This window comes from Rhincodon typus, chromosome 4 (genome assembly GCF_021869965.1).
Source record: "Rhincodon typus isolate 14 chromosome 4, sRhiTyp1.1, whole genome shotgun sequence".
Lineage (NCBI taxonomy): Eukaryota > Metazoa > Chordata > Chondrichthyes > Orectolobiformes > Rhincodontidae > Rhincodon > Rhincodon typus.
In genome coordinates this window covers 26177687-26195167 of record NC_063335.1, presented here as the reverse complement: position 1 = coordinate 26195167, position 17481 = coordinate 26177687, and the positions used below count along the sequence as shown (strand labels likewise).

The following is a 17481-nucleotide window of genomic DNA, read 5'->3' as shown; positions in this document are numbered from 1 at the left end:
GGTGTCCTGGCACAGGAAGTCAAGGTCAACGTCAGCTTCCAGTCCAGGGGCATGGCAACAGTCAGTCAACCACTCAGGGTGGTCAGAGTTGGAACGCTCTCCAAAAAAGGAGCGAGGAGCCTGAAGTCAGGCAGCATTACCCACCCATGTTGGCTATTTCTGCCCCATTGTGGGTGGTTTTCCTCCTGGGAGTGGCAGCAAGGTGTTTATTAAGGGAGATGATAGTGGGTCGCACAGCTATTACCATTGGAGCAGGCAGGGAGGTGCCCCGAGTGACTGAGTAGGCAGCACAGAAAATGAATGGTGTCCAGGATTGGAGTGATGGAAAGTGATTGAAGGTATTGCAGGCAATAGCGTGAGGAGTGGTAGAACATGAGTTCATATGGGTGTGGGAGCAGAGATAGAGTGTGAGGTACTGGGATGAAGTTGATGATATCTGCGGTGACAGAGTGGAGAAGGTCAGTGACTTTCTACATAGAGTGCTGGGCATTCCTCCAGTTAACAAGATGGCATGGGCACACTGGGCATCCTCAGAACAAGCTGGCACTGCCAATTCTTGGGGAACAGGACGTCCTGCCCTTGTAGCACCCTGCCCTTGCAGGACCCTGCCCACAAAGTGGAGCACCAATTTCCCCAATTTCCAGGAACCATGGGGCAGGGCAGCTTTGGACTGGCAGGCCTTGTTCAGGTGCACAGACGGGTGCATTTTAAAGATGGTTATGGGCAGTGAAACCTGGTATATCCGTTGTGGCTCGCTGTTGTGGAAATGCTGCATGTAAGACGGGGCCAGGCCAGGGCTGTGAAGAACGTCACAGGGTGGGATACGTGATTAAGGAAGCAAATTTTGGTAAGATGTGCTGAGAGAACGCGCTAGATGTATTTCCTAAAGTGGAAATCTCACCAAAAACTAAATGCAACTCAACTTTGCCACAAAATAATAAGATTTATTCCGTTAATAGACACACTGTGGGTGAAAACCCCAGCAGATGCAGTCAAGACAAAACCTTTGGATTTATCAGCAAAGCACCTAGATGAGAGTGACACTGTGGGTCACCAAATTTCACTAGGATTTTGCTTCCTTTACAAGACATTAGAGTTCAAGGACTTCCTCAGTGAGTGCTCACCTCCGCATAAGTCAAACAGAGAGACCAAGGGGTGCAGGTAAATAGTTCCTTCACAGGTAGGCAGGGTGGTAAAGAAGGCATTGGGCACATTGGCCTTGATCAGTCAGAGCACTGAGTACAGGAGCTTGTTACAGCTGTACAAAACATTGGTGAGGCCTCATTTGGAGTACTTCTTATAATTCTAGTCGTCCTGCGATAGGAAGGATGTTATTAAACTGGAAAAGGTGCAAAAAAAAAAGCATTACAAGAAATGTTACTGAAACTGGAGGGTTTGAGTTATAAGGAGAGGCTGGATAGGCTGGGACTTTTCTTTCCTGGAGGGTAGGAGGCTGAGACCTTATAGAGGTTTATAAAACCATGAGGAGCAGACATAAGATGAATAACCAAGGTCTTTTCCCTCAGAGTCCAAAACTAGAGGGCATAGGCTGAAGGTAAGAGGGGAAAGATTTCCGAGGGACTGAAAGGGTAACTTTTCACACAGGGTGATGCATGTACGGAACGAATTGCCAAAGGAAGTGGTAGAGTTGGGTACAATTACAACATTTAAAAGACATTTGGACAGGTACATGGATAGGAAAGGTTTAGAGGGATATGGGCCAATCACAGGCAAAAGGCACTAGTTCAGTTTAGGAAACCTGGTCGGCATGGACAAGTTGGGCCGAAGGGTCTGTTTATGTGCTGTATGTCTATGAATCTATAAATCAATCTGTTATCATGAGACTGTATTCCACTGGATTCTGGAGGCTACACTCCGGCATCCAGTCACAACACAATTCCAGTTGTTTGACAGTCAGTGAACGTCCTCAACTGGCAGTGCCTCCGATTCCCAGTCTCCAACAGTTCTCAGTGGCACCAAGTAAATACCTGATTGCAGATTTCCTTTTACCTCACACTCAGCTGCACTGACAATATCAATGGTCCCCTGGGCTTCTTCTAAGCTCCCACTCATTCCACTAAAACCATTAACCTCTGCCTTTCTCAGCTCATCCGGAGATCCCCAGAGCCGTGAAGTCCGGAGACTATGAAATACCACCTCCATGTTTACCTGGAAATTCTTCTCCTTGTTTCTAACTGCCTGAAGGATCAGCAGTCTTCTGGTAGGTACCCTCTACGTCGCCTGCCTCCAAAAACATAGAGTCACCTTCTTTGCGTCTCTGTCATACTGACTGCAACTAAATCTGAGTCTCGAACTGATCCAGATTCCTATCAGAACTCTTCAAGAGAAAAAGGCCTGACTTTGTTCGAAAGTAGGAACGAATGTTTCAAACAATGGAACACCTTGTGCTTAAATGTTAAAATCTCAGCTGGCCAGTGGCAGTGGTCAGCTATGCTGTCTCTCACGCAGCTCCAGAGACCAGGATTCGATACCAGCCTTAGGCAACCATCTGTGTGGAGTTTGCATATTCTTCCTGTGTCTGTGTGGGTTTCTGTCGGATATGCAGGTTAGGTGGATTGGCCATGGGAAGTTGCCCGTAGGGTCCAAAGATGTACAGGCTTGGTGGATTAACTATGGTTAATGTGGGATTGGGGGATATAGCAATTAGGATGGGATGCTCTTCAGAGGTTTGATGCAGATTTGATGGGCTGAATGGCCTCTATGTGCATTGGAGGGATTCTAAGACTCAAATTGGATTTATCACAAAGTTGAAAATCACTTACACCTCCTTCAGCAAGATTTAACTTTTTCAAGCATTTCCACAGCAAGACTAACAGTTTGAAAGTGGAAACTTATGTCAATTCAAGAGATTATGAAACTGTTCAATCATTGGCATCAACACCAGCATACCCGCAGGAGAAGCAGAAATGCACCAACAAAACTTCTGGATTTCTGTGCTTAACTACACATGTGATGACACCATCAATTGTTTTCAGTTTCATAACCATCTTGATGGGGAATGCTTCACGGTCCTTGTCACTGCAAAATCTGAGCAAGGAGAAGCAAGGGTCTTGTGGCATTAGCGCTAGGCTGTTAATCCAGAGACCCAGGGAATGTTCTGGGGACCTGGATTCAAACCCTGTCATGGCAGATGGTGCAATTAGGGATGGGCAATAAATGCTGCTCTAGCCAACAATGCCCAAATCCCAAGAATGAATTAATAAAAATAATTATTTGTTGAAATGAAGAAACGATTTTGAGAGCTTGAATTCTGATCAGCTACAGAATTTTTGGGCTAATGCTTCATAATTCTATGGTACATGAGAAAAATCACAAGATTACACTTCTAAAACATAAAAAGCTTACACACCTAATATCACAGCTACAGCCATCAATTACTCTTTATTCCAAATCTAATTTTATTTTTTTGGATAAAGCTAATCTGTGTTACTTTAACTGTCATCTGTAACTTCAGTAGTGAAACACCGAATTATTTTTTATTTTTGAGTCTTAGCTTTGCTTGATATTTTTTATGAAGTTTGTTTACTGTCTCTCATTTTGTTCAAACCTTCAAAAGGTACCATCTCAGGACAAGAAAATGAGCAAGGCCAACCAGTCTGATCCGATAAAATGTACCTTCTGCACACCGATCTACAGTCCCACCAATATCCGTTGCTAAAAGGTTACCAGACTTAACCCTGCAACCTTTCATGGTGAAAGACAATGGTATTAAGGCAAAATAAATTGAAAAATTATAAAATGGAGATTTTATGGATGTGTTAAACAAAGTCTCTTATATTTTACTGCAGAAGGAAGACGTAAAACTTTTGTTTCTGAAGAACTTTATCTCAAAAAAAATGAAATAACCCAGAAAAGAGAAGGCATAAATAGATTGGGCCTAGTGTCTCTGTTTATTACTTCACAGGATGGGGATGTTGCTGTCTAGGCCAGCATTTATTGCCCATCCCTAATTGCATCAAACACATTGCTATGGGTCTGGAGTCACAAATCAGATGGGTTTTTCCCCTAACAATTGACAATGGATGCAGGGTCATCATTAGACTCTTAATTCCAGATATTTCTTTCATTCAAATTCCACCATCTGTTATGGCAAGATTTGAACCTGGGTCTGCAGGATGATACCTGGGTCTCTGGATTAACAGTCCACAGGTAATACCACTAGGCCATTGCTTCCCCTTAATTTGATGTTTTATGTATTATCATGAAGGTAAGAAGAACATTTTCTTGACATGTTTACTTAGTAGAAAATATTGTACTACTGATAAAGTTGCCAATTGTCCTACCAGACAATTAGGCTGCTCTCTCATTAGGGAAAGACAGAGACACTGGTGGTGGTTTAAACTGAGGGTCACCATGCCTCAGGCAAGGGGGAAGGTTGAGAATGAGAGATCTTTATGGTAACCTCAGCTGGCATGCAAATTCAACCCACATAGTTGGCATTAACTCTGCATCACAAAACAGCCATCGAGCCAACTGAGTTAAACTTTGGCAGGTAGGATTTAGGAAAACCCCAAGGTATATTATGAGTGGGTGGCACGGTGGCACAATGGTTAGCACTGCTGCCTCACAGCGCCAGGGACCCAGGTTCGATTCCAGCCTCAGGCAACTGTCTGTGTGGAGTTTGCACATTCTCCCCGTGTCTGTGTGGGTTTGCTCCGGTTTCCTCCCACAGTCCAAAGATGTGCAGGTTAGGTGGATTGGCCATGCTAAATTGCCTGTGGTGTTCAGGGAGGTGTAGATTAGGTGGGTTATAGGGGGATGGGGATGGGTCTGGGTGGGATGCTCTGAGGTTTGGTGTGGACTTGTTGGGCCAAAGGCCCTGTTTCCACACTGTAGGGATTCTATGAAAAGCAACACGGTTACCAGGAAACAAGTGAGACCTATTACAGACCAAACAGGCTATCTGCACTTGGAGTCAGAGGTCACAGGTGAGGTCTTAAATCAATATTTCTAGTGTGTATTCAGAAACAAGAAAGACATTCGGGATGGTGAAGTTCTAGAGCATGTTAAGATTAATAAGGAAGAGGTATTAGATGTTTTAGCGGGCATAAAGGTGCATAAATCCGCAGGATCTGATGAGATGTATCCCAATCTGTTATGGGAGCTAGGGAGGAGATTGTTGGGGCCCTAGCAGCGATATTTAATACTTCCCACAGGTGACAACACGATAGCTAATGTGCTTTCTTTGTTCAAGAAAGGCAGCGAGCATCGACCAGGTAATTACAGATCAGTTAGCCTGATGTCAATGGTAGGGAAATTATTGGAAATAATTCTGAGGGAGAGGATTAATCAACACTTGGAAAGGCAGGGATTTATCAGGGATAGTCAGCACGGATTTGTTAGAGGGAAATCCTTTCAGGCTAATGTGGTTTGAGTTTTTTTGAAAGGGTGACTAAATATATTGATGAGGGTCATGCAGTTGATGTAGTTTGACAAGGCCCCACATGGAAGATTAGTCCAAAAGTTAAGAGCCAAAGAGATCCCAGGAAAATTGGCTAATTGGATCCAAAATTAGGTTAAAAAAGGGAGGCAAAGGTCATAGATTCACACAGCACAGAAACAGGCCCATCAGTCCAACTCATCCATGCCCCTTCCCCTTCCCCATTTCTGATGAAGGGTCTAGGCCCGAAACGTCAGCCTTCCTGCTCCTCTGATGCTGCTTGGCCTACTGTGTTCATCCAGCTCTACACCTTGTTATCTCAGATTCTCCAGCATCTGCAGTTCCTACTATCTCATCCATGCCAACCTGGTTTCCTAAACTGAACTAGTCCCACTTGCCTGCTTTTGGCCCATATCCCTTTAAAACTTTCCTACTCATGCCCCTATCCAAATGTCTTTTAAATATTGTAATTGTACTCGCCTGTACCGCTTCCTCTGGTAGTTCATTCCAGAAATGCCCCACTCTCTGTGTGAATATCTTTCTCCTCTCACCTTAAACCTATGCCCTCTAGTTTTGGACTCCCCGGCCCTGGGGCAAAGACTTTGGCTATTCACCTTATCTCTACCTCTCATGATTTTATAAACCTCTAAGGTCAGCCCTCAACTTACTGCGCTCTAAGGGAAAAAGACCCAGCCTATCCAGCCTCTCTTTATCACTCAAACCCTCCAGTCTCAGTAACATGCTTGTAAATCTTTTCTGAACCCTTTCCAGTTTAATAACATCCTTCCCATAACTGGGTGATCAGAATTGTATGCAATAACTCCAAAAGTGGCCTCACCGACATTTTGTACTGGTGCTCATGACATCCCAACTTCTATACTCAATGCTGTGCCCAAGGAAGACAAGCATGCCGAAGGCTTTCTTCACCACCCTGTCTACCTGTGATGCCACTTCCAAAGAACTATGTACCTGCACCCCTCGGTCTCTCTGTTTGACAACACTTCCCAGGGTCCAACCATTAACTGTCCAAGTCCTGCCCTGGTTTGTCTCCCCAAAATACAACACCTCACATTTATCTAAATTCAACTCATTCTGCTATCGTAGATAACATTCTTCACTGTCCACATTAACAATCTGGATGTGAATGTAGAAGGTATATTTGTTAAGTTTGCAGATGACCTGAAAATTGGTGGCATTGTTGATGGTGAGGAGGTTGGTCTGAGGCTCCAGTCCATTATTGACGAGTTGATAAATTGGACAGAGCAATGGCAGATGGAATTTAACCCCAATAAGTGTGAAATGATGCATTTTGGAAGGTCTAATATGGAAAGGATTTACACAATGAATGGTCAGTCCCCAGAGGAGAATGAGACTCAAAGGGACCATAGTCTACAAGTCCATAGATCCCTGAAGGTGTGAGCATAGGTAGACACAGTGGTGAAGAAGGCATATAGGATGCTTGTCATCATTAGCCAGGGCACAAAATATAGCAGCAAGGAAGTCCTGTTCCAACTTTATAGATCATTAGTTAGGCCACAGATGGAATACTGTGCACAGTTCTGGTTGCCACACTATCAAAAGGATGTGGCTGCACTGGAGAGGGTGAAGAGGAGATTCACCAGGATGTTGCCTGGGATGGAAAGTTTCAGTTATGAGGAGAAATTGGGATTCCTTTCCCTGGCGCAGAGCAGGCTGAGGGGGATATGATAGTGAGGTTTACATTATTATGACAGGCATGGACAGAGTAGATCATAAGAATCTTGTCCCTATGGCAGATGTGTCTAAGACCAGAGGGCAAAAGTTTAAGGTGAGGATTAAGTGGTACAGAGGGCATCTGAGGATTTTTTTTTCCCTCAGAAGGTGGGAAAATTTTTTTTTTATTTCTTCATTTTGTGGGATGTGGGCGTCGCTGGCTGGGCCAGCATTTATTTCCTGTCCCTAGTTGCCCTTGAGAAGGTGGTGGTAAGCTACCAGCTTTAACCACTGCAGTCCACCTGCTGTAGGTTGACCCACAATGCCATTAGGGAGGGAAATCCAGGATTTTGATCCAACGACAGTGAAGGAACGGTGATATATTTCCAATCAGGATGGTGAGTCGCTTGGAGGGGAACTTGAAGGTTGTGGTGTTCCCATCTATCCTTGCCCTTGTCCTTCCAGATGGAAGTGGTCGTGGGTTTGGAAGGTGCTGTCTGAGGATCTTTGGTGAATTTCTGCAGTGCATCTTGTAGATAGTACACACAGTGCTGCTACTGAGCATCGGTGGTGGAGGGAGTGAATGCTTGTGGATGTAGTGCCAATCAAGCTGGCAGCTTTGTCCTGGATGGTGTCGAGCTTCTTGAGTGTTGATGGGGCTGCACTCATCCAGGCAAGTGGGGAGTATTCCATCACACTGCAGCTTGTAGATGGTGGACAGGCTTTGAGGAGTCAGGAGGTGAGTTGCTTGCTACAGTATTTCTAGCCTCTGACCTGCTCTCGTAGCCACTGCATTTATGTGGTGAGTCCAGTTAAGTTTCTGATCTATGATAACTCCCAGGATGTTGATAGTGGAGGATTCAGTGATGGTAACACCATGGAATGTCAAGGGGCAGTGGTTAGATTGTCTCTTATTGGTGATAGTGATAGCCTGGCATTTGTGTGGCATGAATGTTACTTGCCACTTGTCAGTCCAAGACTGGATATTGTCCAGATCTTGTTGCATTTGAACATGGACTTCTTCAGTATCTGAGGAATTGTGAATGGTGCTGAACAATGTGCAGTCATTGGTGAACATCCCCACTTCTCACCTAATGATGGAGTGAAGGTCATTGAAGCAGTGAAGACCCAGCACACTACACTGAGGAACTTCTGCAGAAAGGTTCTGGAGCTGAGATGACTGACCTTCAACAACCGTGACCATCTTCCTGTGTGTCAGGTATGACTCTAACCACCGGAGAGAGTTTTCCCCGAACACCCATTGCTTCCAGTTTTGCTAGGGCTCGGTGATGCCACACTCGGTCAAATGCAACCTTGATATCACTTGATAGAGCATGCTGCCTGAGACAGTGATGGGAGGAAATACTCTGACAACATTTAAGAAGCATCTGGATGAGCACTTAAATTACCAAGGCATAGTAGGCTATGAACCAAGTGCAGGTAAATGGACTTAATATAATTTGGTGTTTGTTGGTCGGCATAGACATGGTGGGCTGAAGGGCCTGTTTCTATTAGCTCCGAGATTTCTGCCAGTACCATTCTGGTTTGGGGATGTTGGGACCATGTATGACAAAGGCCAGAAATGACTTGCCAGTGATTCTGTTCAGCACTTCACCACAGCAGCATCAGAGACTTTGAAAACTCAGTTTTGTATAAAATGGATTCTGCATCCTTCTGCTGGTAAAGCATAGCACCATTGTACTGGACAATGATCAGACTAAAATTATGTGACGTCAGTTCAGCAAAAATACTACTCAACGGATTTTATGACAAACACGATTTATCAAAATGCTTGAGGTTTGAATATCGGATGTGATTGTGAATGCTGGAAGACGCAGAGAAGCAATCAGTTTAGCATAGTTACTTATTTCTAAAAAGAAAAATCAAATGTTCTTTTAAATACGCAGCATTCAGCTATACGTATAGAGGTTGTTCAATATGTTTTTGAGGTAACAGAACTGTGAGACTTAACATTGTGACAAACTAGTTGAGAGTTTTATTTAATATTTCTCTGTCAATTAAATTGTCATTTATTTCTTGCCATCATCTCCTAAATTTACCTTACCATTACCAAGACTATTAGCAAATTATTAAGTTCTGAGGAAGGGTCACTTGACCCGAAATATTAATTTTGATTTCTCTCTGCAGATGCTTCCAGTCCTGCTGAACTTTTCCAGCAATTTCTGTTTTTATAACAAGTTATTAAGCTTCGTTATAGCTGGTGACCTCTTGGCATTCCTCGTATAAATGGAGTACATATTTCAGCAAACAAAAACTACTTTTGTTATAAAATTATTGCATCTGGATTCGTTGAATACTTTCTCATTCAAACTTTAAAAATTCCAAAATAAAATTCTTGACAGGATGTGTTTGATCAACAAAGTGAGGATAATGGCAGAAAATCATAAGAGATTCTTTTTGTTTGCTCAGTATTGGCATTTATTTCCTATTTATAAACACAGCAATATTCTCACTTTTTAGCCTTCCTTTCATAAGTCTGTCAAATTAAACGAGTTCTCTGTCACAATGTTTATTTCCCTACCTACATAAGATCTGGAGAATGTATTTCACCTGGTTACAAGAGCCTTTTAAAGTGGTACTTTAAAGATTAACAACCATATTTTCAAAAGTGTTGGAGAAAATACTGCATCTTAGATCTGGAGCTTGAAAGGCAAAACAAAATGTACGGGGAAAAAAGAAAGCATATTACTCAAATTTCCTTCATAATGGACCAAACGTGGACCATGTTCAAGTGCTCAGCTGAAAACCAAGAGGACAATGCCACCACCGTCACTGACTTCATTAGTAGAGGATTGTGTACCAAAGAAATCAATCCGAGTGTTTCCCAACCATAAACCTTGGATGAACCAGGAAATCCACTCCCTACTCAAGACCAGACATGCAACATTCATGCTGGGTGACCCGGACCAATACAAAAAATCCAGATCTGACCTATGCAAAGCCATCAGGGAGGCCAAGAGGCAGTACCGGACCAAGTTAGAGGTCCAGACCTATCAAACAGACTCCCGCCATCTATAGCAAGGCCTAAACGGCAATATGGGATACAAAATGAAACAGTGTAAGATAGCGGACAATGACACATCCCTTCCTGGCATGCTCAATGCTTTCTATGCTCGGTTTGAGCAGAATACTACCAGCGTGGCGACACCTGCCCCAGTAGCCCCAGACACACCTGTTCCCTCTGTCACCGCTTCAGAAGTCAGATCAGTCTTCCTGGGAGTCAACCCAAGGAAATGGACGGGCCCGGACGGTGTCGCCGCCCGAGCACTCAGATCCTGTGCAGACCAATTGGCGGACTTATTCACCAACATCTTCAACCTCTCCCTCCTACAAGCCAAAGTCCCCATTTGCTTCAAGAAGCCCACCATCATCCCTCTAACCAAGAAAACACATGCAGTGTGCCTTAATGACTACCGCCCAATAGCTCTGACTTCGATAATCGTGAAGTGCTTCAAGAGGCTGGTCATGGCCCACGTCAACTCCAGTCTCCCAGCCTACCTCGATCCCCTGCAATTTGCCTACCAATGTCATGGGTCCATAGCAGATGCCATTTCCCTAGCCCTGCACTCATCCCTGGAACAAAGACACCTACATCAGACTCCTGCCCATCAACTACAGCTCTGCCTTCAACACCATTATCCCCTCCAGACTGATCTCAAAACTCCGTGACCTTCATCTCAGCTCTGCCCTCTGCAATGGGATCCTCAGCTTCCTGACCCACAGACCGCTATCAGTGAGGATAGGTAACTACACCTCCTCCACAATAACACTCAACATTGAATCCCCCAAGGAAGCATCCTCAGCCCCCTACTGTACACCTACCACTGTGTTGCCAAATTCCGGATGAGCGCCATCTACAAGTTCACTGATGACACCACCGTAGTGGGTCAGATATCTAACAACGACAAGTCAAAATACAGAAGGGAGATAGAGGGCTTGGGGACATGGTGCAATGAGAACAATTTGTTTCTCAATGTCAGCAAAACTAAATAGCTGATCACTGACTTCAGAAAGAAAGGAGGAGAACACACCCCTACATCAATGGAACACAGGTTGAGCGGGTGCAGAGCGTCAAGTTCCTTGGAGCGATGATAACCGATGACCTGTCCTGGAGTCCCCATGTAACTGTGACAGTCAAGAAGGCACAACAACGCCTCTTCTTCCTCAGACGGCTCAGGAAATTTGGCATGTCCCTAAGGTCCCTCACCAACTTCTACAGATGCACCAGTGAAAGCAAACCGTCTGGGTGCATAACGGCCTGGTACGGCAACTGCTCTGCCCAGGACCGTAAGAAACTACAGAAGGTGTTGTGCACAGCCCAGACCATCACAGAAGCTAACCTTCCATCCATGGACTCCATTTACACGGCTCGCTGCCACAGAAACAGGTTCAGGAACCCTTCTTTCTGGCCGTTATCAGACTGTTGAATGGACTCTAGCCTCAAATAATGTAACCTGCAAGACTCTAAGGCTTTTTGATCTGCACATCCTTTGCTTGCTGTGATCTGCCCATACCGCTCGTAAACAAAGCTTTTCACTGTATTTCAGTACACGTGACAATAAAAACAAATAAATGAGAAAATCAAGGTCTTACCCTCAGTACCATTTGGTGGCACGGAATTATTATTGATGCAGGAATTGTCAAGTTTGGGACCATTGGGAGATTCACTATTTCCACTCATGCGACCGTGTGGACTTGCTAGATCCTGCATTTCCATAGACCTGCAAACAAGATATAATCCTTGTTTCGTTATGAAAAATATTTTAAAAGTACACACATATACATTTTGATCTCTATAAGCAGTCAAGGATTATGGAGAGGAGCAGGCAGCTAAGTGTAGTTAGGCCACAGTCAGCTCAGTCATGACTGTGCAGACTCAAAAAAGGGGACAAAACAGCCCTATCTCTGTTCCTACTTCTTGTGTTCTTAAATACCAGGCAGATTTAAGTCATTCAGAACTTGCTTTCAGAAAAGTGCACTCAGTTATCTTTTGCAGTCATACCCTACAACAAAAATTCAACCCAAGTATTGACGAGAAAGGATACATTTTGTTGAAGCTTGCGGTCATTAGGGTGTTCAGAAGATTATCATTGTAAAGGAGAACAGCATTTTGTACTCTTTGAGAAGAGACTGCTATAGGTTAGAAGCACATTCTGATTAATACAGGTGTTGCCATGGAGAATGCACCAAAAAAAATCAACTTTTATGGAACATTAAACAAAAATTATAAATCTGAAAATGGTGTATTGTTTTAACTGCAGATTATGTAATCAGAGCTATAATATGCTGCACATCCAAAACACTTCACATCGGCAGAGCTAGCTGTAGATCATGATCAAGTTCCTTTTCTTAGAAAGTAATATTAGAAACAGAACACAGAAACTCATGTTTAAACATAACTACCAAATCTAGTAATCACCATTTAAGAAATGCCTCGAGTAACAGTGATAATATTCAAAACATTTTAATCAAAATTGTGACCTTGCACAACTTGACAGAAATGTCACCATCTGCTTTTGTCATAATTAACTTTCTTCAACATTGATGTTCTATATTTAATCTAAGCTAATATAAATTCTCAAAATTTATCCTTTGACGGCAATTTTAAAATCTCATGTTAACATTATTGACATGACTTAAATGCATTTTTTTGGAAAAATAAAACACATCTCATAAATGATATGCAAGTTTAGTTTGTATCAGCCATCCAGCACTACAACCAAATAGAAAAATGAAGCTGAACTGGCAGGGAACGAGGCACTCTTGATATATATGTTTACTCTGGCTCTTAACTCTTAATTGTTTCTTTGTTTCCTTCACAGCATGAAACACGTTAAAATATTATTATGCTTTCCAAGTTGTTTGCTTTTTGGATTATATTAAGCACATCCTATTGAGAAGGGATAAGATTTACACCCATACAGTTTGTGAATGATTTACAACAACAACGTTGCTGGAAAAGCTCAGCAGGTCTGGCAGCATCTGTGGAGGAGAAAACAGAGTTAATGTTTCGGGTCCGGTGACCCTTCCTCAGAACTGATGGTGGCTGGGAAAACTTTAGTTTATATGCAGAAAATAGGGAGGTGGGTGGGATAGGGAGTAAACGATAGGATAGAGCCCGAAGAGAGAGAAAGACAGTTGGGCAGACAAAGGAGTTACTAACGATAAGGCTGGGAGGGTGAGTAGTTGGTAATGGGGACTGTTAGTGACTAACAACAGGGGGTGTGTAGTGGCAGGCTATGTGGTAACAGGGCCTGGTGTGTGGGGTGGGGGGCTGGGACATGGGAGAGTTTAGGCCCTGAAAGTATTGAACTCAATATCAAGTCCGGAGGGCTGTAGGGTCCCCAAGCGGAAAATGAGGTGTTGTTCCTTCAGCTTGCGTTGAGCTTCACTGGAACACTGTAGCAAGCCGGAGACAGAGATGTTGGCCAGGGAGCAGCGTGGTGCATTGAAGTGGCAGGCAACAGGTAGTTCAGGGTCTTTTTTGCGAGCAGATGATTTAGACTGTAAATGATTTAGACTGCTCTAAGTAATTTGGAGTACTTCAGTTGCCACTTCACAAAAAACACAGAAGGCTAAGCAACATTTCTCGTACTTATCTAGTTTACGACTGAGTCTACATTTCACAGAAAGCTAAATCAATTAAACAGGCTAGTGTATGAGTAAGTGCACTGTATAGTTATGTAATTTAGTATCCTTTGTGGAACTGGAAGATTTACATCAACAGCAAGACATTTCGTGATCCAAAATATCTTCAAAGTTCTCATTATTCACTGTCCACTTGGTGATTAAAAGGAACATTATTTTAAAAATTAATGATTTCTTCTCTCAGCTGTATGAATTTTCAATATAAAAAAAGTGTAACAAACATGGGATATTAATGATTGTGGATCTAGTGTCACAAATACTACGCTAAAACACGACCTTGTAATATCTGGAATTTATTTAGCTACTTTGCACAATCGGATCAGAAAAGTGAATAGTAATTCACAAATGAAATTTTAAAATTTTATAATATTCATGGCTAATAATTATAATAGAATTAATGTAAAGTTGCATTTTAAATAATGAAGTATGTTTTTGAAATCATTGTTAAAAGTTGTATATTTTTGAACAAAGCATAGACAACGTTTAACCATAGGGCATTCGGTAAAATTTCAACAATGCTTTTACCTGGAACCAGGAGAATCTGAAACATTGGAATCAGGTCGAGTTTTTCTTTCACCTGCCAGTCAAGAACAAAACAGCTCCTTGTTATTCAAGTGTTACGGCTCACCATATTCTCCAACAATAGGTCTCAGCTTGAAAAAGCATTCTTTCCCTTTATCAGAAAGGAAGAAAGAGAGACTCTAACAGAGAGTCACATTGTCCTTCAGTTGATCTTTTGTGCAATTTCCTCCTACAGGTCTTTTCTCCTCCCCATAACAGGGAAAGCAGCCAAATGATGAGAAGGTGATTCATCACTTGGTTAGACACCTGCAAACTGGATTAACCCTCCCTGCAATCAACATGCAAAGCAGCTTTGCGAAGGTAAGTAGCAAAAACTGGCTGGAAGCAGGTGGATGTGTAGAGCTGGATGAACACAGCAGGCCAAGCAGCATCACAGGAGCAGGAAGGGCTGAAGTTTCGGGCCTAGAGATAGCAGGAACTGCAGATGCTGGAGAATCTGAGATAACAAGGTGTAGAGCTGGATGAACACAGCAGGCCAAGCAGCATCAGAGGAGCAGGAAGGCTGACGTTTCGGGCCTAGACCCTTCTTCAGAAATGGGGGAGGGGAAGGGGGTTCTGAAATAAATAGGGAGAGAGGGGGAGGTGGATAGAAGATGGATAGAGGAGGAGATAGGTGGAGAGGAGACAGACAGGTCAAAGAGGCGGGGATGGAGCCAGTAAAGGTGAGTGTAGGTGGGGAGTTAGGGAGGAGATAGGTCAGTCCAGGGAGGACGGACAGGTCAAAGGGGCGGGATGAGGTTAGTGTGTAGGAGATGGGGGTGGGGCTTGAGGTGGGAGGAGGGGATAGGTGGGAGGAAGGACAGGTTAGGGAGGTGGGGATGAGCTGGACTAGTTTTGGGATGCGGTAGGGGGAGGGGAGATTTTGAAGCTTGTGAAGTCCCTCCCCCTCCCCCATTTCTGAAGAAGGGTCGAGGCCCGAAACATCAGCCTTCCTGCTCCTCTGATGCTGCTTGGCCTGCTGTGTTCATCCAGCTCTACACCTTGTTATCTCAGATTCTCCAGCATCGGCAGTTCCTGCTATCTCTGGAAGCAGGTGAAGGTTGGAAACTGGACTTATTAAACAGAAGTATTTCACCTCCAGCATCTTTAGATCTCTTACCTTCCACTCGCGTAATGAAATTCTATGACTATTCCCTCCCTGAGCTGTAATTGATAATGTCAGTTAATTTAATCAACTATGTAGATGCACTGAAGTGTATTTCAGGTCACAGCCATTAAACCTTACACTTATAAATTTAAACAACACAATGCGATTTAATCATTCGTTTAAACTCATTATCAAAAGTACCGCAGATAATAAATAATCTTTACAATTCAATTTTCTAATATTGCTCAAATAATGTTAATCTTTAAAGACTGGCACAGTGTCACTGAATAAAGATTCTTTATTGGAGAAATCGGAAGAAAACTTCCTAAACTTTCCTGTTTTAAAATATAATGTAAACCATAATTCGTTATCAAAGGCAATTGGAATATTGGTTATTGCAAGGGGAATGAATATAAAAAGGTAGGGAACATGTGCTACAATTATATAGGTATTTGTGGAGACCACATCTGGAGGACTGTGTACAGTTTTAGCCTCTTTACATGAGAAAATATGACATTTGAGGGTATGGAGATGGGATGGAAAACTGAGGAGATGATCAGCCATGATCCCAAAATGACTGGGCAGGCTCTTTGGGAAATCGCTTAGCCTGCAGCAATTTTCCTGATAACATCAGAAGCAGTTCACTTGACTGATTCCTGACCATAACCAGATGAACCATGATATTATCAAATGGTCAAGCAGGCTTAAGGGGCCAAATGGCCTACTCCTATTCCTAATTCATATATTCATATGTATGTACATTTGAAAAATACATTTTAATGTTATAGTTTATGTTTAACACTCACACTTCAGAGGTCAAACACTTACAAAAGCAAACATTTCCTCCATTACTGCTACTGATCTTGGTCGAAGGTTCATGATGAAGATGCACTTATAAAAATTAGCTCAGATAGAATTGTTTTGCAAAAGGTCATGTTATCAATCTCAATCTAAAGAAATTGCAGAGCTGATTAGATAAAAGAATAAAATTACATTTCAAGTCACAGTCAGACCTGCAAATTGTACAATGGAAGGAAAGATTTTCTAAGTTCCTTCACAGCATGAGCTGAAATGAAGTACAGTGGATCTCCCATCCCAGGTACATTGCAGAATGAATGCTTAAAAATGCTCAGTGGATTCAACTCCCTCTCCAGGATTGGAGGAGGAAAATAAAGACCTCTGTTCCAGTGAAGTACTGAGGGAATGTTGCACTTTCAGACGTACCATGTTTTGGATGAGATGTTAAACAGAGGCCCATAAACACTAGTTTAAAGAAAAATGGGAGCGTCAACACTGATGATCACCTAAGCAAGTCTTAACACTCATCCAACATCACAGAAGTAGATCATTTGGTCATTATCACATTGCTGTTTGTGGATCTTGTAGCCTGCATATTGGCTGCTGGTGTTTCCTACATTACAGCAAGAACTAATCTTCAAAAGTACTTCTCTGGCTGTAAAGCACTTTGGGAAATCCTGTGCTCATGAAAGATACCATAAAAATGTAAGTCTTTTAGAAGACAATAATGCTCTATAACAATTTGAAACAATATCTCACTATCTATCACAGGATGGCTACATTTCAGAAGGAAGCCATTCAACCCACAGCATCTATGCTGGCCCTCTGAAGGAACGCTTCACCTTGTTCCACTCCCCTTACTTTTTACCCGTAAGTATTTTTCTTTTCAGGTAATGATCCAATTCCTTTTCAATAGCCTTAATTGACCCTGCCTCCACCACACTCAGACTGTGCATTCCAGATCTTAAACACTCACTATGTGAAAAAAGTTTCTCCTCATGTCACCATTATTCCTTTTGCCATCCTTCGTAATTCTGAATGCCTCTTGCAAATCTCCTTTTAACCTTCTCTTTTCCAAGGAAAACAGGCTCACGTTCTCCAATTTTTCTACAGAATTGAGATTCCTCATCTGTGAAATCAGTTTTGATGTAACTTCCTTGCTTTTATATGCTTTGCCCCTATTGTTAAAGCTGAGGATGGTATATGCTTCATTAACAGATCTCTCAACATGTCCTGTCACCTTCAATGATTT

General features: G+C 42.8%; 1 protein-coding gene across 1 annotated transcript in view; it reads right to left on the bottom strand.

Moving 5' to 3' along the window:
• eya1 (EYA transcriptional coactivator and phosphatase 1) overlaps positions 1–17481 on the bottom strand; it is a 198080-nt gene that overhangs the window by 168651 nt on the left and 11948 nt on the right. The window contains exons 2-3 of the mRNA XM_048595676.1: positions 14288–14339; positions 11708–11835 (exon numbers count right to left, since the gene is read on the bottom strand). Coding sequence (XP_048451633.1) covers positions 11708–11835; positions 14288–14339 — 180 coding nt within the window. The remainder of the gene's footprint in view (positions 1–11707; positions 11836–14287; positions 14340–17481) is intronic.